General features: G+C 35.5%; 1 protein-coding gene across 1 annotated transcript in view; it reads right to left on the bottom strand.

The window, feature by feature from the left end:
• The window catches only part of CNTLN (centlein), a 190657-nt gene that overhangs the window by 142723 nt on the left and 22685 nt on the right, over positions 1-25249 (bottom strand). Inside the window, 5 exon segments of the mRNA XM_064736784.1 lie at positions 1536-1554; positions 6402-6565; positions 14922-15055; positions 21413-21592; positions 22175-22309. Of these exon segments, the coding sequence (XP_064592854.1) occupies positions 1536-1554; positions 6402-6565; positions 14922-15055; positions 21413-21592; positions 22175-22309 (632 nt within the window).

Below are 25249 nucleotides of genomic sequence, written 5' to 3'. Positions count from 1 at the left end.
ATATACTTTTTTAAACAACATCAACATACTATTCAATAGTAGTTTTTACTACTATTGATAATATTCAGATTTTTTTTGAGGAATTTAACATCAGAAAATTTAAAAATTAAAATTAGCTGTCAGAAAACAACACAGATAACCAAAACAGATTCCAAGTTTCCATTTGGCTCCTCATATTTTCTTTTTCTGTTTTGTAGATCAAAAAAATGCTTAATATTTACATTTAATTATTTGGAGTTTAATTCTCGTTTCTGACCCAGTTTTAGAAGAAGCACCATATTTAATCACATTGCAGTATGCACATTCCAAAATATTCAGAATTGTACAGCATGATGAAACATGTTAACCATTAATAAAGTCAGGTGTATAGAAACAGAATGTAAAACAGACATCTGTTTTACAGGGAGACAGAACATTGCATAGAATATCCAAAAGAAAAACAAAAATATTGTATATTATTTATCTCAGAAGAAGCAAACTTCACAGAAGAAAATAATGGAATCTTGACTATATGTATGTGAACGGTTTTATTTCACTTGAATGCAAATAGGACAAGAGATCTACCCAGTAAACTTTTAAATCCCCAAGAAAACTTAGAAAAATAAATTTTGTTCATAAGAAAAAAGAAATAGGAATATATTTAAAATAATTCCTTACAACATCTTATGACATTTGACAATGGGGAAAAAAAAAGCACCAGCAAGCAACACACAAATGCTCTGCAAAAATTGTTGACTGACTGTACTTAAGAGAATTTCTTCTGAACACATTATAGGTGTCCTTTCTCTGACAGGCAGCTTCTATTGATACAGGGGACGATACTTAAAAACAAAGGAGAAAATATTAAAGGTATCGAAATCTGCAATAAATTTAGCCTATATGACACGAGAGCATTATTCATCAGTCAGAAAGGGTGAGTAGTTTAGCTGAATTATACAGAAAGTAAAGTATTCCATATTTCTCAGCTATTCTAACAAATTTCCTGTATTGATTTACCTGATTTCATCAGAAAACACTCTTTTGGTACATCAGTGAAGAGATATTTGAAACAGAAAACAAAATACCATCAAGAAAGCAAAAAATGCCTAACCAAAGCCAGGTCCTCCAGAAGCAAAAGAAGGAACTGTAATTGCTATTCACATGTAATGGAAAACACAGCCTGGTGATGGTGGGAAAAGGAAATACTGACATATATTGAATATGTGTGATGGCAGAATTATCTTAGGTCAGACCAAGGAAAGCTGAGAAATTTAAAAAAAGAACCTAGTAAAACTAAATAATCAACTTATGCTATTATTGGATGGTATGTTAACCAGAATCGTAGCGCAATTGGAAAAAAAAAGAAATACCTCTGCAGAGTGAAACAGCTAAACCAACACTTGACAAGTGTGCAGGATTTATTTTAAAGTAGGTTTAGATTGCTCCTATGCACTAAATGCCAGCTAACACCCAAGGTATATTTTTCAGTTCCATGATCCAAAAGGTGTTTAGTTGATACTGTCATTACTTTTCTATGGTATCAACTGAAGTATCACAGTAGGGTCATTTGGGAGACTTTCTTCAAAGTTCCAGCTGAGGAACTAAGGCTAAGGTAGATCCATCTAAAAAAATGTAACAGTAACCACATTATAAGCTCTGTGTGTAAAACAAGTATTCTCCTACATTAAATGTTTTATCAAAATGCTCATTCTAAAAAAGTACATTACAGAGACCCAAGTAAATATAATCATAGAATCGCTAAGCCTGAAATGACCTTGAAGATCATCAAGTTCAACCTTTGACCAAAGCCATTATGTCAACTAAATCATAGTATTTAATTGCTATATCCAGCTGTTTCTGAATCCAAACACACAGTATCATTGAGCATATATTAATGACATATTGAACATACAGTAATGACATAAATTTTTAAAAATTAGTCTAAATTAAGACAAAGTAAAACTATAATGGAAATTATTACAGCACCATTGCAGAAATGCATGTTACAACCCACGCTTTTTATAAGAATTTGAAAAGAACAAGGGCAGAAATCAGCTGAAGAAACCCTAGGGTGAAGGTGAGGAGACAGTCCAGACAGACTATATATAGCATATTCATGATATTACTTTCATTTTATTTATATTCACTTTTTCCCTCACAAATACTTCAATATTCTGCAGGTATCAGTCTACACAATTACACACTGGAACTGCTGTGGTCTAATACCAGTACAGGGTCCTTCAAGCATGAAAACCATTGCCTGTGAGCGCACAATTTAATATCACCCTAAAAGACTCTTCAACTTCAACGTATAGGTACATCTGATGCCAAAATCTATTTTCCAGAATGTGACCAAGTGTACTGATGTTTGGCATGCAAGAAAAAAAGACTACCTGAATTAACACACTTTCCAACTATAGAGAACACTATTTGAGCTTGAACTCAAGTGTGGGGACCTGTTAAAGATCTGAATTTCTCAAAACCTTCCCATAGTAGACATTAAAATGACAATACACTTACTATTATGTGGGCTTTAGCATATTTGTCTGGACAAGTAGTTTCTCTCCTGCCTTATCATGTGTGAAAGGACTTAGGCTTTTCATTCTAATTTGAATAGGAACCTGCACTACTATTAGCATTTGCAGATCTTTATAGGGGTTTAGCATTTATTTTCAGAATTTAATACTGCTTACATAAACACATTTATTTTTGACTATGCTTAAAGGTTGCTGCAGTTACAAAAAATACTGGAAGTGTAAAACAACTATATTATCATCAACACAGTAACTTGATGTTCTGATGACAATTTCATGGGCTTGAAGGAAAGCAAACTACTTGCACAAGACACCGTGAGAAGGACGACCAAAGGCAAATGCAGGTACAGAACAACATCTGAAAATGTATCTGTCATGTTCCTAGTTTTATCTACTTGTTGATGACCTTGATGCAGACTTCTGTGATTCCTCATAACTGCAAACTCTTACTGTGCTTTCTAATTACTATATCTAAATAGTCTAATTAGACTGCCGCAGAATGCTCTTCTTCATCCACAGACATGCACACTACCACTATTAATAGTATTATCTATCCAAGAGCTGAGTTCCAGGACATAAATTATCATTTCCTGTTGAAAGACAATGCTATTTCCACTCCACTAAAAAGGCCTTCCACTGAACGACTTTTGATCAGTATGATTAACATGGATCCTAAAGGCCACATCAGATCAAGTGAAAGTAAAGCATTATAAAAACAAAGGTCTTAAATTGTAAATTTCAGAAAACTGTGATAAACTGGCCAAGGACTTCAGAATATCTTCTTGTCTTATTATCCCTAGTATTGATTGAAATCTCTCCACCTTGAAATTGTTGATGAGGACAAATCTATTGAGTCTCATTAAATCCAGCACAGGAATGAAGTCCCCAGAGCATTTGGGACCACTAAAGCAGATGCTACACATTTTAGAAAAATATTCTCTATCCTTGAGAATATGAACTACAGCTGCAATATGAAATAGACATCAATTTATTTCCATAAAAGCTCTAATGTAAAGGAGATATTGTAGAACACAGCATCCTTAAAATTTGTGCTTAGAGAAAAAAGGTATGTAAAGTCAACCCAACTTGATAAAACAGGTTACAAACCTCAACATGCTGCTCACTACAGCTAGACTTGAAAATCTGTGGTCCTCAATACATTTCTACATCTTTCAAAGCAAGTGAATGACCTCAGATTTATCATAAATATTTTTTCCTTTTTCAGTCTCCTGTTTCATACTACACATCAACATCAGCACAAACCCCTGTTTTTCTCAATGGTACCCTGTTAACAGGAACTTTGAATATGTGAGCCAACCAAACTGCCTGAGCTACAGCACATAGTGCCTATCTGACCACTAACAGAGAGGTCATTGATCTTGCTGTAAGGGACAATATATCATAGGATGTACACGCTGATAGGCTCAATGCCATTTGAAGAAGTAGGAAAATATTCCTTTGTGACTGTATTTATGGAACAGCTGACACATCCTTATCTAGCTGTTGCAGACTGCATATTATTAATTCAGGGAAGACAAACAGAACACAGATTTGTCTGCAATAGTTCGTTCCTCTCTCAGTGAAGCAAAAAAATAGGCATTTATATTATTTCTATAGATGCTGAGTTTTCCAAAAGCCTGCTGTGACTTCAGTAGACATATCTTGTGATTTGAAAAACCCACGTTACTTGATGCAATTACAATTGGCTGTTTTATACAGTTCTGATCAGAAATATAGAATAGGACTGTCACAATAAATTAATTCCTTTCCCCTTCCAAAGTTCCCTTAACTCAACTTGCCACAAACATTAGCTCCATTCCACTGTGACTCAGGAACTTCACTTACTCCTTTTTTCACTGTTGTTTTCTCTTTTTTCCATATTTTTTTCAGGTTTGATATTTTACAAAAAGAAGACTTAGCAGTTCCATAATAGTAATTTTTAGCAGATATGAGTTGGCTTTTGCTAGTTTAAGAGAGTTTACTCCTCCATGTTCAAAAATATTGAATTCAACATCTCCAAAACAGCAAATTTTAGAGTCTTTTGTAAACTGGGACTATTTGGCAGTTATCAAAAATTAGGGCTTATCTTCTAAACCACACTAATCTTGTTATAAGGTAAGATAGGCAGGAACTTAAAGTGTAGACTGACTAAAAACTGTGAATCATCTTTCTGAAGAAATCCTAAATATTGAACCAAGCTCAGATTAGAAGTGGCTTGACCCTATAGCTATATTAATATAACCATCAATTTTACACATTACTTAAACAATTATTTTTCATAGGACAGGTCAAATTCTTTCCCATACTGAAGAAATACTGCAAAATCTCTCCTGTGCAAGGTAAAGTAAACTTTATAAAAAGTTTTTTCAGGATTTAAAACAGTCTTATGAAAAGCAGAACTGAAAATCCAGTTTTATTTTCTTTCATATTGTGTTGTTGTAGAACTTGTCTGCAAGAAGATGGTTTTACAGCCACCAGAGAAGACATGTCATACTGTCTTCCTTTTTTTTTTTTTTTTGAGTGACTCAAAGGATTAATTTAACACCTTCAGAAGCACTGACTAGAGAATGGAAAACAAAAAAAGTAGCAACTCCTGACGCCTCTATTCTCCTTTTTTTTAATTCTAGAATTTACTCTATCTTGCTCTAGACAGATAAATTCCTCCTGCCTTGTACATGTTCTGAACAACTTTGACAGAAGGTCTACTTGTAGATTGACTGAGCTACTACTGCAATGAGGAAATTATTTAATATCATCATTGTATCATCACTGTATCATCACTGCAGTCAAATAAACTGTAGAGTTTTCTAGGGTGTTTGGGCTTTTTTCCACCCTTTTTTATATGCAACAGCTCTTTATGCTGGCATTCCACACTATTTCAAATTACCTTGGCAAACAACATCACATGCTACAGTGTCAAGTAGACAAGATTGTGTTGGACACTACAAGCCATAAATACTAAATAAACACACCTTTGGAAACCCAGTACTGATTCTGGGTTTGACTGGTTTGACTCAGGTCTAGCTTCACAATTTTATTACAATCTGCACGCTCTAAGTAAGATGACAAAGGGAAGAAAATTTTTTTGGGAAAAAGCACTGGCAATACACAACTTCAGAAGGCAGTTGCAAGATAGTAGAAGGCATGAAAGTTCTTTATAGAAATTCTTCCTTGCCTTCTTGCTTCTTAATCCTTCTAAGAAAGAAGCAAACATATATTTTGCATTTCTTAGAGACTGAAATATATATATATAAGTTCATAAACACGAAAGAAGTTCTGAGTAGTGAATGTTTGGCAGATCAATAGAGTGAATGTTTTACTTGACATTCACCAAAAACATAAAACCATTCTGCAAATGTGTGTATTGTTCAAACTTCATGAACTAGTTAACCATTTCAAAAGGTATTATAGCAACAATTTTTCCAGGTATTTTTATAGAGCAGTTGTTTGTATCTTAAACCACTAATATTCTTTGTGAGTCACACAAATACTTCACTTAGTGAAAAGAACATCTTCCCCTGAACTATGAAAATCAATTTGGAGAGTTTAGTAATTGAAAGCTCCTGTCCTACAGAAGAGAAAGATAAAAACATAATTAACACCAAATCAGATAAAGACATTTATATGCTTGGCAATTCAATCCTACTTGTCTTCAGATGAAACAAAATCTTAATTTTTTAAGGCTGATCCATTCTATGTATGCAAGGGGCCATATATGCTGGTCCGCAATCAGACCAATAAACTCAGATACTCAATTATATTTTGGCAATAATAGAGAATAACAGAGATCTAAAAAGTGCAACACTACAAAGAGCTTTGATTACTCTGTGCATTGATATTGTAGAGATGGATATTAAAATGAACCCTATGAGCATAAAGCAGAATAACATACTTTTTGATATGTTGTTTTAGCTGTGTGAGCATGTTCATGGTGTTGCAGTACTGTTTGTATATCAGCACTGAGAGCCTCTAGCTGCTTTATCAGCTCAGCCTGCTGTGTTCTATCTTCAGTGTTTTGTCTGTAAAGATTCTGCAGCTCCTCTAACTTCTTCCTGTGCAAAACAAGCAATAAAGAGAAATTAAGAAAAAGAACAATGACCTCAGTTAAAAAATTGTATGCAAATAATTTTATTGTAGATAATGAGCTTCCTATCTTCATTTATTTTTCTGTCAATTGCCTTACAAACACTGTAAGTTACATATAAAATATTTACCATATACTTTTGAGAAATACCTAAAAACCAGTTACCCTTCAAAATGGGATGCCTATTTCCCTTTAATGCTTTAACTGCTCTAAAATAAATAAATTTTCACTACTTCATCTTTTTCTAATCAATATTCAGTTAACTCTTTAGCAGTAAGTCTCAAAATGTAAAATACACAGAACACATCAACTGTAAATAAGTTGTTGGGTTTTTTTACTTAGAGCAATCAGAAAAAGGTAAAATTTTTTCCTGAACTTGCAGAGTATGTGTGAAGCAACCTTTTTTTCTGACATGCATCTACTCCCTAGACACATGAATATGCTTGCTGATAAATTACTTTTTGTCTGCAGGTACAGAATACTGCAACAACCATAAACAAAGTAAGCAAAACCTTTGGTGCATATCATATAACATAATAAACGCCTTATAAACACAATAAGAGGAATGGTGTTGTAATGCAACCATAGGATAGATTTAGTATAATCAGATTTCTCAATAATTTCACTGTAATGCTGATCGATTTTCTAAATTAAGATCAAAGCACAGCAACACTTACTATAAACAATGATTAAGACTTTGAACATGTTCTGCAACATACATTGGAAGTACCGATGACTCTATTAATCTCTGCCTATGTATTTTCTACTTAATTCCCTTTTAATTCACAAGAACATTGCAAACTAGTATTACACAGAGACACCAAAATTTATATTTAGCACTCCAACTAATTCTCTTCCTTACTTCCTCAAAGAATTGTCTTTTTAACCTCTAACACATATGTAATATTTCTGTGACTGGAATTATCATTAAAGGAGCTATCATTTTGTTTTTCTAATGCTTCTGGAGATATCTAGGTAAAGATTCATGTATAAAAGGTAAGCAGCAATAACAACTTCATTGTCTTCTTCCAGGGAAAACAGAATGACAAATAAACAATTTTAAAGGAAATTCACAGAAGTTTTTCCTAAAACCTGATTAGAATTTGTGACTGAATGATTATTCAATACAGATACACCTGAATAATTACATATGCATTTAAACTGCATGCGCAATACAACAGTCAGTTAGTTTCCTTGTTAAAAAGCACCATTTCAGAAAGCCTGTTATGAGAGCAACAAAGTATAACACTTACTAGGACTTGTAAGTAAGTGTAATGCTTACTAGGACTTAACACTAAGTCCTGATGTTCTGCATAAATTGTGAAGTAGTTCCGCAAAGTTAACGAAGGTAGAGATACACTAAAGACTCCTGATGCATGAAAGTGCAACTGCACTATGTATTGCATATGTACTAATTTAATTCTGTTCAGAAGAATAGCAGCAGAACTACAGACAAGTGATATACTAGGGGCTTTCTGACAGCTCTACAACAGGCTTCCAAACAAGCTCTTCTTTAATTTCCCTGACTGCATGTATATAATTGAAAATAGCATATCTTTTCACTTCCATTGAAACACAGATTATATTAATTTTGCACAGGTTCTTCAATCAAATCTTCATTTTGCTGTGGAAGGGAAAAACATGGGATAATGTTGAACCCTCAAGACCAGTCTGCTATATTGCTACTCTTTAATTTGTATGCAAACATCAATGCAGTTATCTATGTCTGTCACCCAAGAATGCAGAATTATGTGTTCTCTAACAGTCTGCCCACAAAGTGTATTCAGGTCAATGGGAATCTTTTTTGTTGACTTTATCAGACTTCCAGTTATATCCTTAAGGGAAGGCGGTGAGAGGGGAAACTAAATCTTGCAGCCAGCCACACAAGAACCACAGCACAGTCAGAACACATTAACACATTTTTTTTATGTTAAATTCAAGGCTTTTTAAGTGTAAGAAAATTCAGTCACAGTTCCATTACACTACATTCTAGAAATCAAACTTTATTTATTCATACTTGTACTTCAACTTGCTTTTGTCTTTAGTGAATGAGGCATATTTTTACATTGCAGATCAATGGGGGAGCCTTCTTTTATTCCACTTTTACAGACCAATATTGAAATTATGCTAACCTTTACCAGGCACTATTCAGTACCAATGTGCAATACAAACAGCTATGCATAAATAAGCACTTTGATAGGAAATGGGCCAAATCAACGAGGGGAGTTTTAAATTAGGAATGGCAGGGATCAAAGATGTTGATGAAATGGCAAGTGAGGGAGTTGTGGCCTGGACTGGCAGGCAAAAGGAGACAGGTAGATACAGACGGAAAAGACCTTGTGATGAGCAGCAGAATGTTCACACAAATATGCACACAAATAATGGAGTGCTGACAGTATGAGGGAGGTTCATAAGAGTCTTCCTGGTGAGAGGAGAAATGGGTGATAATATCTTCACAAACAACTCATTCTGAAAGAACCAGTGAAGTTCTGGAGAAATGGGTGTGGGGGTCTTCATGAATATCAAGCCACTCAAGTTTGTTGTAGAACCAAGCGCATGCTGAACTTCAGGGCAAAATGTGCAGGCTTACTAGACTTAAGAATATTAACTTCTCCAGCCAGGGTGGACTTAAAGCTAGTTTTCACAGCCATGCAATGCATGATGGGGGTGAGGGGGATACAGCTTACAGGGGGAATGTAGTAGGTGATTCAGGAAGGCTTTATCTTCCTAGAACCTCAGTCAATGGGAAAAGGAGGAGGGGGGCAACATGCAGTCAGGAGTTAAGGATAAAGGAGGCCATGTCTTCCAAAAGTCCAAGACTCCTCTGTCTCCTTTGTAGAAACTGGTCTTTTACAGTGTGATTTTCCACACACTGGGAAATTAGCTCAACTAGGTGCCTATCTGAAGCTGCTGTTCAAATGGACACAGCACATCTTTCATGGAAGACAACAGGAGGAATAAGAGATCTGTCGGCACCTGATGGACTCACTGGGATCACAGAGACAAAGTGGGACAACTCACATGACTGAAGCACTGCCATGCATGGATACAGGTTCTTTACAAAGGCCTATGTTAAAAAGAAGGTTCTGGGAAACTAGAGCAGTCAACTGCGTCTTAGTCCCTGGGAAGGTGATGGACCATCGAGTGGAGAAGATGATCACTGGGAGTCTTAAGAGGAAATAATATTTACAGATTCAGAGAATATTCTGAGTTGGAAAGGGATCACAATGACCATCATGTATAACTCTTAAGTAAATGGCTTTTACAGGGACTGAGCCCAAAACCTTGATGTTATTAGCACCATGCTGTAACCAGCTGGCCTGGCAGCTTTCTTTGAGGCAATTCCCTTCTCTGAAGGAATTCTTATTGCATAAGGGGTGAGCACCGATGCTCTTCTTTTTGACTGCAGTAACACTATTGACATAGTGTCCCATAAAATTTGATAGACAGACTGATGAGGTATAGACTAGATATGCAGACAGTAAAACTGTCTGCTTAAAAATGTCCATCATTTGAACTGGTAGAACTACTGGGTTTGAAGAGCTGTAAGCAAAATTAAGCACAAGGCCATGAATTACAGGAACAGCCTAGGGGCTAACATTAGGGCCACCACTTTTCAACATCTTCATTAATGACAATGAGAGAATGCACCACAGCAACTTCGCTGATGACACAGAAAAGGGGGACTGCACAAAAGATGCTTGGCTGCCATTGAGAGGAACCTTTACAGACCAGACAAAAGGCTGGATACAGGCACTTCATGCAGTTCAACAGAGACAAGTGCAAATTACTGCCCCTGGGGTTAAAAATCCTGTATAAAAGCACAATCTGGGAACAGACAAGCTTGAAAGCACCTTATCAGAAAATGCCCTGGAGACCCTAGTGGACACCTAATGGCCATCAGATAGCAATGTGGCCTTGTGCCACATCCTGAGCTTTGAAGAGGATATTGCTGCCAGCAGGACAAGGGAGGTGATACCTCCCCTCTAGTCAGAAGTTTTAAAGCACATCTTGGTGCTGTGTCAGTTTCTGGGCTCCTCAGTACAAGAGAAACATGGACATGGCTGGAGAGAGCCAATGAAGGGCCACAAAGATGATTTAAGTATTGCAGCATCTGCTGATAGAGAGCAGCATAGAATACATAGAGAGGCTAGAAAGCTGGGTCTGCTCAGCCTGGAGAAAGGAAAGTTCAGGGACAATTGAACTATCAACATCTATAAATATCTGATGGCAACCTAGAAAGAAGATGCAGATGGACTCTTGTAAGTGGTGCTCAGTGACAGGAAAAGAGGCAATAAGCACCAATAAAAAACAGATGAAATTCCAGCTAAACACAGTAAAAATATTTTTATCCATTGAAAGAGGCCAAACACTGAAAGAGCCTATGCAGAGAGGTTGCAGAGTCTCCATTCTGGACATACTCAGATTGGACACGGTACTGGGCTATAGTAGGAGTCCTAGTAAAATCTATGTATTGTATAAGTGGCCTTGTCCCAGTCCTAGTTGTTCTAAATGGGCTGCAGCTGTGATGTCCTTAATTGGGCAGCAGCTGTGGCTAGTGAAGATAACTGGGATATAAGGGGGTGGGTTGGCTGGTTAGGGAGAGTCTTGGAGGAGCCCTGACAAAGAAGCAGGAGCAACACTGCTGTGAAGAACTGCTTGTAAGAAAACACGGAGAGAAGGTATGGGACTCTAGAAATATCATAACAACAATATGATTACAACACTGGGCAACCTGCTGTAGGTGATACTGCTGCAGCACACAGCAAAGAATAACCTGAAAAATACAAGAGCAGCAAAACAACACCTGAGTAAAAATCTGACTGCCTCATAATTTACAGCACACAAATTAAGAGCAACTGCATTGGAAGGGGTGGTGGGCAAGGTGGGGGCACACATGGTGGAGGAGTAAAAATAGAAACATTATTGCAGGAAAAAATAGTTGTAAAATCATCAGGGATAGAGTTGGACTAGATAAGAATCAAAGGAATGAAGTCATGGCCCACATTTCCGCTAAAAACACTGGGGCAAGAAATTCAAACTCATTTTAGAATAGATTTTACTCTATTTGCAAAGAGTTTAATATTTCCTGGATACTTATGACAGCATGACTCAAGCCTCAGTGAATCAATCAAACTTCTCCAGTTTGATATTTAGAGTTCCACCAGAGCTGTGTCAGATCACAAAGTTCTAGGCCCTGGTATTTAGCACAATTTTAAAGCAAAAATCACCAAGCTTGATAACATGAAAATGGAAAGGTTACCATGGACTCTAAAGAGATACAGAAAATCTGTACAAAATTAAAACATCAAAAATATAACAAGAAAACACATGTCACAGGTAATTCAGAAGTTTGAAATGAAACCCAATGAGGTGAAGAGTGCTTGGCAAAAATTAGGCCAAAAAAGAAAGGTAATGGCTTCTTCAAGACAGTCACTACACAGGATGTATCCTGTAAATACTGTTTGGTCACTGGTCCTAGAAAATTTATCTCCCACACCTCAAAAGTATGCAGACTTTTACTGCCATATGGTAGTATTTTCAAAACCACCTTGTTATTCTGTAGAACCAGAGTCGCACTGGACCATTTCTTCAAAGTTTGATCTCCACTTATTTCCTGAAGAAAGCAATTCTCTTGATGTCGACAGACACATCTACTGTTAAACTAAAAAAAACCTCTTGCCAACAAGCTGACAGATATGCGCAACACAGGAAGTGGTGAATGCACAAGAAACAGAGCACTAGCCCAGTATGTACACATTCCCTTGGAGACTTGCTTCTGCAATTGAACTTACCACATAATGTAAAAACTTTGGATAGTATTACCAAGGTGTCAGCAGAAGGTGTATTTTTCTGAATCTGCCTATGCTGTATCTGAAAGAAGACACCAAATGAAGGAAGCCAGTTGACTTTCTTTCTTTCTTTCTGCTTCTAGAGCTTGTTTCTAATAATTTCAATTGTGTTCCTGCTCTGTTTTCATGGAATGAGAGGGTGGGGAAGGTAGGAAGGCAGCAAACAGTGAGACAGAGCACTAGGGAGAGCGGACACATTTGCAAGTCAAATTGCCTTTTTCAGCTCTGAAGTTTGAAATTGATTATGGGAAACTGAAGATGCTAAGGAGAATGGGCTATTTTCCACACTATTTGTCCGAGAATTTTCTGCCAGCATCAAATGACAACCAAGCATTCGATGTGATACTTTCATAAGAATAACTTTTAAATGGATTTAAAAAAAACCCAACAACATTACCATAAACAGGAAAAATTAAATGCTTTAATCATTAAGTCAACACAGTCACAAGACTTTGGCCTATGAAAATAAGAAGATGGAAAGACTTCATTTTCTTCTCAGATTTTTTCCTTTAACTGGGGAGTTGTTACTTTAACTTAAATAAGAGTTTGTCTTCTTTTTACAAAGACTTGCTTAATTTTGATGCTATTTTTAATTGAGAAACAACAGAAAAGCAATTTTCTCTACATACTGATATCTCAGAAGAGAAGAAACAAGAAATTTCAGTATTCTATACTATAAAAGTACAAAATATTTGCAATTCTTGGTATGTATTGCTAACTACTGAAACTGTGAATTTTATATAATATAAGCTTAAGCCTTCTTTCTTCATAACAGAAATGTCAACAAGAAATTTGTAGCTGAAGTTCATTGAGAAAGATTAGCAGAAAATGAATTGTAATGATACTGATCAAACATATACATACAGACATGTGAAGTGTAACTCACATACTAGTGATACCCAAAAATACTATTACTTATTGCAATACCGTTAACTATCTAGTAAGGAAAATGTTAGAGCACACAAAATCCCCCCCATATGACTGATTTACCAAATAGTTTCCCATAAATCTAGAGGATTTGTTGTATGGAAAACATAGAAGAAGACTTCACTTTAAAATAAGTGTTATCTTCATCTCTTTATTACCTCATATTCAGATCTTATGTTCAAAAATGTCTTTATTTTACTTCCACATTTTAATGAGGTGCTTGCGCCAAATTCTAAGGGGCTGTTTTCCAAAGAATATCAAAGAATTCATTTTGAGAAATTTGAAGTTAAAAGATTAGGTCAACTCAGATTGCAACATCTGAAGCTGAAACCAGCAAGCAGTAACTTTGCAAAGTTGACTACCAGACTCTAAAATGCCTTCTTTGCTGTCCCCAATCCTCACACATATGTATTTTTCTGAGAATAATTTCAGGAAATAAATTCTATTAGTCCATTGCTGAATTTCACAAATTCTATTGATTGCCTCTTTCAATACAATCTCCCAATAAGCTTATGCATGTTTATTGACTTTTCAAAACCCAAGTGGTATAATTTCTTCTAAACATGAAAATAATTTTTCTTGTATAGACATCATCTTTCTTGCAGAGATTTCAACATGAAAAGATTTCAAGATGACAATTTAGTTCAGATGCATCAAAAATATTTCTTGGTTTTTGGTTAAAAAAAAAAAAGACTTAAATATTGACTCCCTACAGAAAGATTTTTTGTGCTTGGAAAGTAAAGAGGAGCATCCATACCAATGATTTCTACTTCCCAACTGCAGCTCTTCAGGCAAAACCACCATTTAAAGGAATATTGAAGGGAATATTATTAATCTAACATAGGAATGAAACAAAGTGTATGCCTCTGAAGTTAAGAAATAAAACATGGACAATTTTCTGACAATTGACTTAGAATTAACAATTATCTTCTGACATTACTGTATGTAATGTCTGTATAGAATACAGTACAGAATTAAAGTAATCTTTACAATTCATATAATTCATTCTGTCCTTTAGTTCTTTTCCAAAACACAAATAATGCAGCAGTAATCTTACAGATTCAGTGTAAAGAAACAGTGTGTGAGACCTAAGATAAAGCTTAAATCACTGCGCTTTAAACCTTTAGAACAGGCCCACAAAGAATTTTGCTGACTTGTCAGATTTTAATCTAATTAAGAAGTTACACTTAGGCTTAAAGCTTTTTCAAGTTTAGGGTGCTTAGCCTCTCTAATTAATATTCATGTCCCTAGTCATATTGTTACTTTATTACTTTCAGTCAAGATTGGCAGTTCTCTGACACAATGCAAATTACAGAAGTGTAATTTCTCAAGTCTATCACTACTCAAAACCAGCTATGATATACAAGAGTCAAAATGTATCAGGAAGAGTCTACATAAACTGGCAGACTTCCAGAAGCCTTACACCTTGTGAACAGAATGGTAAAACACACTGTTGCACAAAAGTATCTTCATGATACCACTTTTTAACTAGAATAATAGCCTTTTTGAGAGGATTCAGACTTAAAGTTATTATGAAATACTTACTTTGCTCCAACCACATCACAATCCTTTTGGAAAAGTTCTTCCTGTTTCACATCTACCTGAGATGACAAGTTACTGTATATACTGCGCAAACTTTTTATTTGTTCTCTTGTCTCTGCTAAATCGGTTTCCAAATTCTGCAAAGAAAGCAAATGAAATGCATTAAGAAGAAATAATTAAAATCTGCTATGCAAGTTATCTATGTATATAGATATATGGATGTGCCCATACATACGTGCATATATTTATTGCAATCTAAGCAAATATATATAGGTAGGCATATATGCATGAAAATGCATATATGTATGAAAAATGTGAAATACCAGGAAAAAGGTCTATTTCAAATTTTAGGTGGCCACCTTTTCTTTACTCTAAGAAGTTTACCTTAACTCAGTTGCTGGATGTGGAAGGAGGAACCTGAATCAACTCTTTGCAACCTTCCCAATTTAACTACTAAACTGATTAAGCCTTGTTTTCTACATAGAAGTTCCTAAGAAAAGCAGCTATGCATTCATTGTTTTAAGCTCTCACAAGAATTCACAATATCATGTATATGAACTAAGAATCATAGATACAGATTAATTTTTGAGACTGCTTGTTAAATCTGCTCTTATTTTGTACTGCTAATTCAGTGCAAGGAACAGCTTCTTCAGGAGAAGAAACAGCATACCAGAAAATTTCTGAAAGTGCTCACTGAAAACAATGCAAATGAGCAAGGGTCTGCCTTTTACCGTGAGCCCTACTGTAGAAGTTAGTCAGCAAACTGCAAAGGTGTATCTAGGAAACACAATAGCAAGGCAGCTTACTCAAACAAGACTTCAATGTCTACATAAACCTTGCTGGAGTTCCCTAAGAAAAGCACATCAGTCCTTACCAAGCTTTGTATGACTACTCTCCCCAGAGTGTTTTGAGGCAAGAATGGAAATATAAATATTACAGCAATATCAAGAACAGAATTTCAGATGGTGGCAACAGCCTTAGACCTTCTTTGGTATTATGCTACTCACAGATGCAATCACTATGCTCTGTAAGGCAAATATTCCATGATTCATTAATAATTTAAAATAAAAGCCTCCTCTTAGAATATCATCCCTAATCTACTGCCAAGAGTATATTAGTTTTCCATTTACATACAGACTTAAAGAAATAAGAAAATGCATATATTTCCCTTTCAGCAATGACACCTCAAATATTGAGGTTATCAAAATATTTCTATAACTAAAAAGTGAATAATTAAATTTTAAATAAATTAAATTCCTTAAAATTGCATTAAAATGTCCTATAGGTATTTAGATGTATCAGAAGTTTACTACCAACAAATTCATTGAAATCCTTGAAATTGTATTAAAACTATAATGTCCTGTTAATAACATTAACATTGATGTGAGGAAATAGCAAAATTCACATGTGAATGCAGTAGGAAATTAATTTGTTTCTCAACAAATATCAGGCTACATACCTGGTGTACCCAACAAATGAGGCACCCTTCAGTGCCAAAGGCTAGGTAGAGAAACTTAATTTTTCCTTGAATAATGAAAAAATTCAAAATTATAGGAGACAGTTCACTATCAACACATAAAAATTTTTAAGTGTAATAAGGTATTTATAACTTGCAGACAAGTAACGGTAGGGCTTCTCCTCAGTATTTTTTTCCTCTGTAGGTAAAGGTATTTAATATGTGAGCAAAAATTTTAATCGTTCATATATTCTGTGATAAATTCTATTTGCCTATTTCTAATACCACATTACAAAGTTGCAGGTTTTCCATGGAAGAGATGAAAAAAATCTAACATTACCAATGCTTTAAGTTCCCATCATCCATTGCAGAATACAATACAAAGAATATATAATACATTATTTTCTCATAAATAAAACTTCAGAAGTTATCTAATGGCGAATTTCAAATTCAGGAGAAAAGTATCTTTCAGTACTTCATTTGTGACATATTTAACTTCAGCTTCTAGTTTCAAGTAAGAAATAAATCAGCTCAATCTTTTTGAACATATTTTGAAAGCTCGATTTTTTTGGAAGCATTACTTAAAGAATTACTTAAAGAAAGAGTAAAACACAAAAAAAGGGAAAGAAAAAAACTTGTTATACAAATACCTTAGCTACTGAAATATATATATTGATGTCCAAAAGTTCAGCTGAATACTGAAATCTAAAACAGAATCATCAAATGGTTTGGGTTAGGAAGGATCTGAAAGGTCATCTACTTCCAACTTCCCTGCCCTTCTAGATCAGGTTGCTCAAGGCCTTATCCAAACTGCACTTGAACACTGCCAGGATCTGCCCACTTCCTGGGCAACCAGTTCCAATGTCTCCTCATCCCCATAGTAAAAAACTTCTTCCTAATCTCTAACCTAAATTTCCCCTCTTTCAACGTGTAACCACTCTTCCTTGTCCTATCACCAGAGTTCCTGACAAAGAGTCCCTCTCTGGCTCCCCTGTAGGCCCTGGTCAGATCCTGGACGGTTGCTATGAGGTCTCCGCACAACTTTCACTTCCTCAGGCTGGACAGCCACAACTTGCTCAATCTGTCTTTGTAGGGAAAGTGGTCTCGAGTCCCCTCAGGGCCCTCCTCCAGACTTGGTCCAGGAATACCATGTCCTTCTCATGCTGGGCACACCAGAAATATACAGCGCACTCCTGGTGGGGTCTCACAAGGGCACAGTGGAGGGGGAAAATCACCTCCTTTAACCTGCTGACACATCTCTTTCAATGCAGCCCATTAAACCATTTCTGGGCTGCAAGTGCACATTGCAGGCTCATGATTAGTTTTTCATCAACATCGTATTTTTGACCATGAAAAAACTTACAATATTTTACACTCAATTTCTGAGGATCTGCATTTTTAAGATCATATGGAATTTATCACATTCCCTTCTTGCTAATACAGTAGCCAAAAATATTTATTGCGTAAACATGCTATGTAAATTTGTGAAAATTTACCTAACACAAATACTCCAATCTGGGTTTTTAAATTATAGTTTATTTCAAAGGAACATTTAAGATTCAAGCTTTTAAAGCCTATTTTAAAAAAAGCTACTTGAAACAGTCAAAACATCGAATAATTCAGTTATACAAGAGAGAAAATGCATATTTATAAAAGATGTAGTGCAAGACAGCAAAAAAGGTGAATTTAAAATAACTTTAAACATGAAAAGTGTAAGAAAACCAAGGCATGAGGAAGTACAGTTATGCCCGTTATGGAGTCACTATGAATTAACAGCACAGTTTTGTTATTTGTAGCTTCAAACCCTTTGAAAGTCACTTTCAAAGACAGTAGCTTTGTTTTCATGTTTTTTCCTGTTATACATTATGACAGAAGTGAGAGTAATTTTTCAAGGTCCCATCTCAATAAAACTCTCATTTTTCATTGGAACTAAAATCCTAGGCTCCTCTCGAGAGAGATGGCCGCTTCTTTGAAAATTCCAACCTTCAGACTTCAGAAACTTCAAAAGTACTATGCTAACTAGGAATTAACAAAAACAACCAACCAACCCACCAGTAAGCAATCCCACTATCTTTTACTTCACCTCCACTTAAAATCTGCCAGTCTGACATTTTTTCATCTACATACAAATCCTTTTGTGACTTGAGTTTGGAGGAAAATATATTTATCCTGATAGTAAACAATAGTTTAGTATCAAGAACAATCAAATAACTCAAATAACTAACTGATTCTTAGATAGGGAGACACCTAGCTAATTGATGACTTTTTCATTTGTTCCATTTCAGGACATATAGAAAGTTGATATATAAACTCTGGGAATCACAAAAAGCACAAAAAGTTCTCAAGAACTACTTTAGGCAGATGTACAGTTAACTTTCTGTACACTGTATATTATTTATATGAAGGTACATACAGAAAAGAAAACCAATAAAACGCTATTGTCAGCCTTTTAGCCACCTTATCAGGTATCCTCCTGTTAACCTGTCTCATACTGATTTCAGCTAGTATGACAAAACTTCACAGAAATGTCTTTAAAAGGACAAACTATTCATAGCAGCTGTTCCTTTCTCTCAGTTTCAAGAAGTTGAATTTTATATCTGGTTATTGTAGGTTACAGTAACAACCAGTCTTCAAAAGTGAGAAGTGGCACTTTTCTTCAATGGAAATGGTTTAAAGACAGAAGGATGAAGAAAAAAAAAAAAGCTAACACTTCAGCCTTTCCATAGGTAACTACTTTTCCTAAGAAGCAATCTGTGATTTAGATCTCACATTTCTACCATCTAATGCACATTTTAAAGGTAATGTTGGGCTAGCTTATTTTGAGGATTCCTTTTATTCTCTCAGACAGAGGAGACTAACATGGTAACATCTGTATACAATGCATCTTTAAGATTGTTAATGCCATGTCTATTACTTAAAAACATGTACAAAAACATGTTGACTCAACTCCCAAATTAAAGGGTGAGAGGCAGCCAACACTCTCAGCACCTGTGAATGCAGTTAATTTCAGGTAGTCCCAATGGACGTGCACCAGTCAAGTTCTTTCAGGTATCTTCCAACACGTCCACTCTCAGTACTTCCCACTGAAGTCTGTCTCTAGGCACAAACTTTTGGGGACACCTTGGAGAAGACTGAGGCAAAGACAATATTAAGTATCTCTGCTGACTCTATTACCTTTTGTAATTAATTCATCATTCCATTTCAGCAGCAGGTCCCCATTTTCCTTGTTCAGTTTTTCACCGATAAAGCAGTTCCAAGAAATTCTGATTGTATCAGTCATAACTTGCAACTTTCAACTGCACGTAGGTTACCACTACCCTTCAGTGTCCAGATAATGTTTGTAAACTCTCCCTCTACAGCTTTCAGTTTCCACATCCCAAACACTGTTTTCCACCTGCAGCCTACACCAGAATCTAATGGTGAGATCTGTTTAGCCAAGTTGATCTCCTGAGATATTTTTCCAAAGTGGACCATACATGGGTTTGTAGAAAGCTGTCTTTAAAGACATCATAGCTTTTCATGAGCTCTTTACCCTTCGAAACTGCTTCTCACAGGATTCCACCTACAAGTTCCCTAAACATCTGAAGACTCTGCTTCTTAATTCCAGGGCTGTACTGCGCTATTTTCCTTCCATCACTGTCTCAAGGTCTTGGCCTTGGCAACTTCATGGTCATTACAGCCAAGACTGCAAATTAGTATTATCTTCACAAGTTCTTCCTAGTTTGCAAACAGCAAATCCAACTCTGTGACATCCCTGGCTGTCTCAGGCAACACCTACCCCCAGAAGTACTCTCTTTCACACTCTAGACACCAACTTAACCGGCTTGTAACACCCCTTTGAACTACCAATACTACTAATTCCCATCCCTACAATCGCCCAGCTCTTTCATTCACCAGCATGCCTCATCAGCCAGGAAGACAGAGACAGAGGAGATATTCTGACTCTGTTCATTGAAGGGACAAGTAACAGATTTTCAACAATTTGTCCAATATTACAAGCACTACATTTGGCAACTTAAAAATTATTTTAGCAGCTTGGCACTCACAAGATTTTTCTCTCCCAAGAATCAACAAATCATTTCTTGTCCTAGGAACTCTATAATCCTTTCATCATAACCAGTCAGAAGAAGTCAATTTGCAAGAACTTTACTTCCCATGTTAAGAGATCTGAATTAAGCTCTTTCAAAAGAGTTTCCATCACCACAACAATCCAAAAATTGCTAGTGTGAGAAAAAAAAAAAAGGCATTTCTGGGTGAGGTGTTAATTAAATAGTTATTGCAATGAATGTACTTCAATAATGTAAAAGAACACATCATTCTAAGTGTACATTCGTCATGCAAACAAAAAGAATCCACTACCTAAATGTGTATACTAGCAGTTGTTGAATTAATATTTGCCATGTTTAGGGCTCATTTCTTGGAGGAATTTAAAAAACACGAGCCAATTTTGTTGGCTTGTTTTCTTGAAAGAAGAAAAAGTATAGTTTAAATAAAAAAGATGTGCACTATGTATTCAGGTTTTTTTTTTTCTGCTTTATCTTAAACTATGAAAATAACTTTTTAATATGGTATAAGCAATAATAATATCCCTCATAGAACAGAGACCTTTGGATGCTAGGGCACAATTTATTTGGAACTACATGTTCTTTCATACCAACAAAGATTAAGTCTACTGCAACAAGATTATATGTAAGTAAATTACAAATCAAGAAAAAAATTGTGGTAATATTTTTAAGCTTTTATTTTCTCACACACATACACATATATATATACATATATATATATAAATAATCTCAAAGTACAGCATCTTTTATTTTTTAATGATTACATTTTAAGATGACTATTTGAAGTCAGATTCCTGCTTTGCAGCATCAATTTTTAAAAAGCTGTGGGTCTTAAGTGATAGAATGTAAATGAATGCAAGTCCCCACTGGTAGATTTGAATATATAACTTGCTATTTAAAGGAAATAACTTGTAGTGAAATGTCTGGAGAAGTTAATTCTCAAATAACATCCAGGAGTCCATTCCACTTTGTACCTTTATTCTGGTATCATTGCCAGATATTTCTTTTTTCCATTGTGCCTCCTGCTTCCTCAGTTTCTCCAGGTCACTTAGCAGGTCGGCACAGCATATATTTAATCCCTTATTTTCCTCCTCCAGGCTTTTTATAACCAGTCTGTTTTGCTCTTCCTTCTTCTGTGCACGCTCCTCAGTGTCCTGTAGAACAGTACCACAAGGGCCGATAAACAAAAAAGTGAGAACTAATCAGCAAATATAAACTGTGCAGTTTTACCCTCACAGCAGCTTCTATATTTGATGGCCAAGGTCACCTGTGCACTTTTATTGGCCTCTTTCATGCAGGTGGAAGGGTCATATTTTTTAGCTGGATGACAGCTTTGATGAGTACACATTTGCAAAGAGCCCATTAATTGATCAAGCTGCCTTTGATGCTGTCCCCAGCTATTTTTGAGACCCACACAGACATATCCTCCCAGACCTCAGCTTTATCAATTAATAATGCCAGTCCCATCAGAATCTAATTACAAGAAGCCACATCTTCACACTTCTACTTTCTTTGCTCCATTTCCATCATTAACTATTTATCTGAAAGTTATAAAGCTTGGATTCTTGGCTTTAAAGCATCTTTCTCAGTTAGTATGTGAGAAAACAGTAAGGTATAGCAAGGCCTAAGGCAATTTTTTCTCCAAGCTTGTCACTTTCTGTGCCACAAAGGCTGACACTGCTTAAAGAACTACTTCAAAGCTACAGTCTTATAAAACTATGTACAAGTCAATATACCTTAAGTTCTTGGCTTTTATCTTTAAATTTCCAGTTCAAGTTACGGAATTCATTCTTCAAACGGGCATTTTCCTCATCCACAGCACTTTTTCTCTGCATTAAGCTGTTTATCTCCTGCTGCTGTCCTGCGAGCCTCTATTAAAAAAAAAAACCAAAAACCAAAACCTTTTCATAGACAAAAAGCAAGTGCAAAAGAGCATGCATGTTCTGTGTTTTAGGCCTACGAAATGTAACTATCTGACATATGCAGTTTCTACAGCATTATTTTAATTCCACTAGCACTTTAATCACAGTCAAAACTGAATGACTATAAGACACAGTAATGCAAATGAGGAACCAAATACCCTGCTGCTACTGAAGAAGCCTATAAATGCAGAACTGTACAGAAATTACTCAGAGAAGCTTATTCAAAAATAGTCATTTACAGAAGTTGTACCTGTGTTAATGGATTAAGAATGCATTAGAATACTGTTTAACTTGCACTTATAGCACACCAAAAAACAAGCCAGAGCTGAATTCAAAATTCTGCAGAATTTCCAGAATTTGTCATAGTAAACAGAAATTACTATTGAGTGAGGCTACCAAAATGATTATGCTACAAAATACTTTTAAAGAGAATTGTCTGGCTGAATTTGCAGCTCAAGAAAAATAATACAACATTGCTCACCACATACATTCATTCGCATACAGAAAAATCTCACTGCCATAAAACAAGAACTTCAAGTTTCTGCAATAATTTCATTTGATTCTCATGACACTTGCATTAAACACTCTCACTCTTCAATGCCTATTAGAACTCTGTGTTTTTCTCCAGGAGTCTGCTTTAATTCCACATTCTGTTTTGTCCCATCTCTTTCTAAATCAAAAGGGCTTTAATCTATAATATTTTCCTAGCAGTGACACCATAACTGTGGTAAGAAACTGATAAAACTTTCATGTCGAAACTGAAGTGTAAGTGCTTTGCTTTTAATTCACTAGCTAAAATGAAGTGTGTACAGAAACATAAAAAATCATCAACAAGACAATAATCCTCTAGATTATTCTACAATACATCTTATGATATATGTGAGAGTTTTCAATGTCTAAAGCTTACATCTGGTTCACAAGGACGTCAGACACAAAAAAAGAATGAAAATATGCTGAGCAAAAATATGCTAAACAGTACATTTGAAGTTGCATTTTACTATTCAAAAGACAAAACATTTGCTCTTTGGATATATTATTACACTTACAGTAATAAACTGGTGCTGGCAGAAATTATTTAGCTGAATCTTTAAAAGGTATGTACCCACATTACTAAGGAAAGCATCAGTAATTTTGTTTGTTACTCTCCCACTCCCCAGGTCCTCATGGAATTGGAGGAAGCAGCTCCTTCGAGTCTTCCTTCTAGCTCATTACTACTTACTTAACATTTATCAAAACAAAAGTCTGTACTTGGAGACACCCTTAAAACATCATTAAAAATCTCACCTATCTGAAAGAGACTCTTGGCTCTGAGCTAAAAATTCACACACACACATTTTTTATAAAAGCTCCAGCTCTTTAACGCATCTAATTTCTGAGTACACAGGTACATCATACTAATACTTAGTTTCATTATGCACTGAGCAGAAGCTGAGAAGCATATATGTATTTGTGAAGTGAAATCAGAGATATGTGGGTTCTGTCTTCAATGGGATGTTTTCCAGCAATTTGGAGAATGAATGGAGACAGGATGGTACAGAAGTGCAAGTAGCTATTTCAAATGTTTGTTCTGTACTGCTCAAATTAAGTTTCCAACTGAAATAAAGTACTTACTATGAATATTCAGAATAGTCAGACAGATTATCCTGAATCAGACTTGCACACTAATTACTTATCGCCACAACTGAACAGTAATTTAACACTTGAAACCAATCAAAAAGCGAATATACCACATGAATCATTAAGCAAACTCACCTGAGTAGTCTACAAAGTCATCTACTGCAGCACTAGTGAAACATTATCTAGATGAGTTACACTTGCATAGAAAAAAAATCCTGTTATGTGTCAAAGCATTTTTCTGGGTTACCACTTTGCATGCTCTTATCTTCTCCTCTAAATTAATTGAACTTTTACTCTCCTATCCTCTTATTTCACAGGCTTATAAAGAAGGAGGAAAAAAAGAAATATCACTCAGGAGCCATGACTGAGTAGAAATAAGGATCACATACAGGAATTTTTGAGATATAGACAATTAAGTTAATTATCATCTGCTCTTTCCTATGCAGCTCTTTTCATACTTTGCTTCCTCAATCTATATATTACTTCATCTAACAGGAGAGTAAAGATTGATTTCTTATTGCATAGAACACAGTGTTCCTAAAAGATTACGCTATTCTAGTATGCAAGTAAAACAGCAGACGAAAAAACCACACAGGACAACCTCCTACTTGAGGTTATTTTGACAGATTTCACTAGGTAAAAAACCCATCAGGAATTACTCTATTCCCATAGTTTCTACTGATTTTTGTCTAGATACTATAAAGACAGTCTGACACTACACAAGAACAATCTCAACTTACACTTTGAGTGGACTCAGTCATACTTGTTTGAATACAACAGGGCAAAAGCAATGTTTGACAGCTTGGTGGGCAAGAACCATAAAAAACATCATGTAACTAAGGCATCTAAAGCAGACTTCAACAAACTTTCAAGAAAGAAAACTATTCTACAGTGAATTTGCTCCAATAAAAACCAAAAAAACCTGCTTTTACAATTCTTTGATTCTGGGAAGAACCAGAGTATCCCCTGTATACTGCTGGATCCCAGAGTGCTCCAGGCAACAGTACATAGAAAGAAACACTGTGACCTGGTGGAGCAGACCTTTTGATGTCTCAGAGGACTGTCATTCCCAAATTAATTTTCATCCTTTCCCATGGCATCTCTTTATTTATAGCACAATAAAAATTTTTTTGTTCCATAATACGTTGTTTACTGTCAAATACTATTTCTTTTGTAAGTATCTTCATAGCAGTCTGAAGAGAAAGCAAAATCACATACCAAGTCAAACTGAAAAAATCTGCAATGAAAACAACAGATCAAAACCAAAAGGTG

The sequence above is a fragment of the Zonotrichia leucophrys genome, chromosome Z (genome assembly GCF_028769735.1).
Source record: "Zonotrichia leucophrys gambelii isolate GWCS_2022_RI chromosome Z, RI_Zleu_2.0, whole genome shotgun sequence".
In the NCBI taxonomy this organism is placed as follows: domain Eukaryota; kingdom Metazoa; phylum Chordata; class Aves; order Passeriformes; family Passerellidae; genus Zonotrichia; species Zonotrichia leucophrys.
This window is presented reverse-complemented; position numbering and strand designations above follow the sequence as displayed.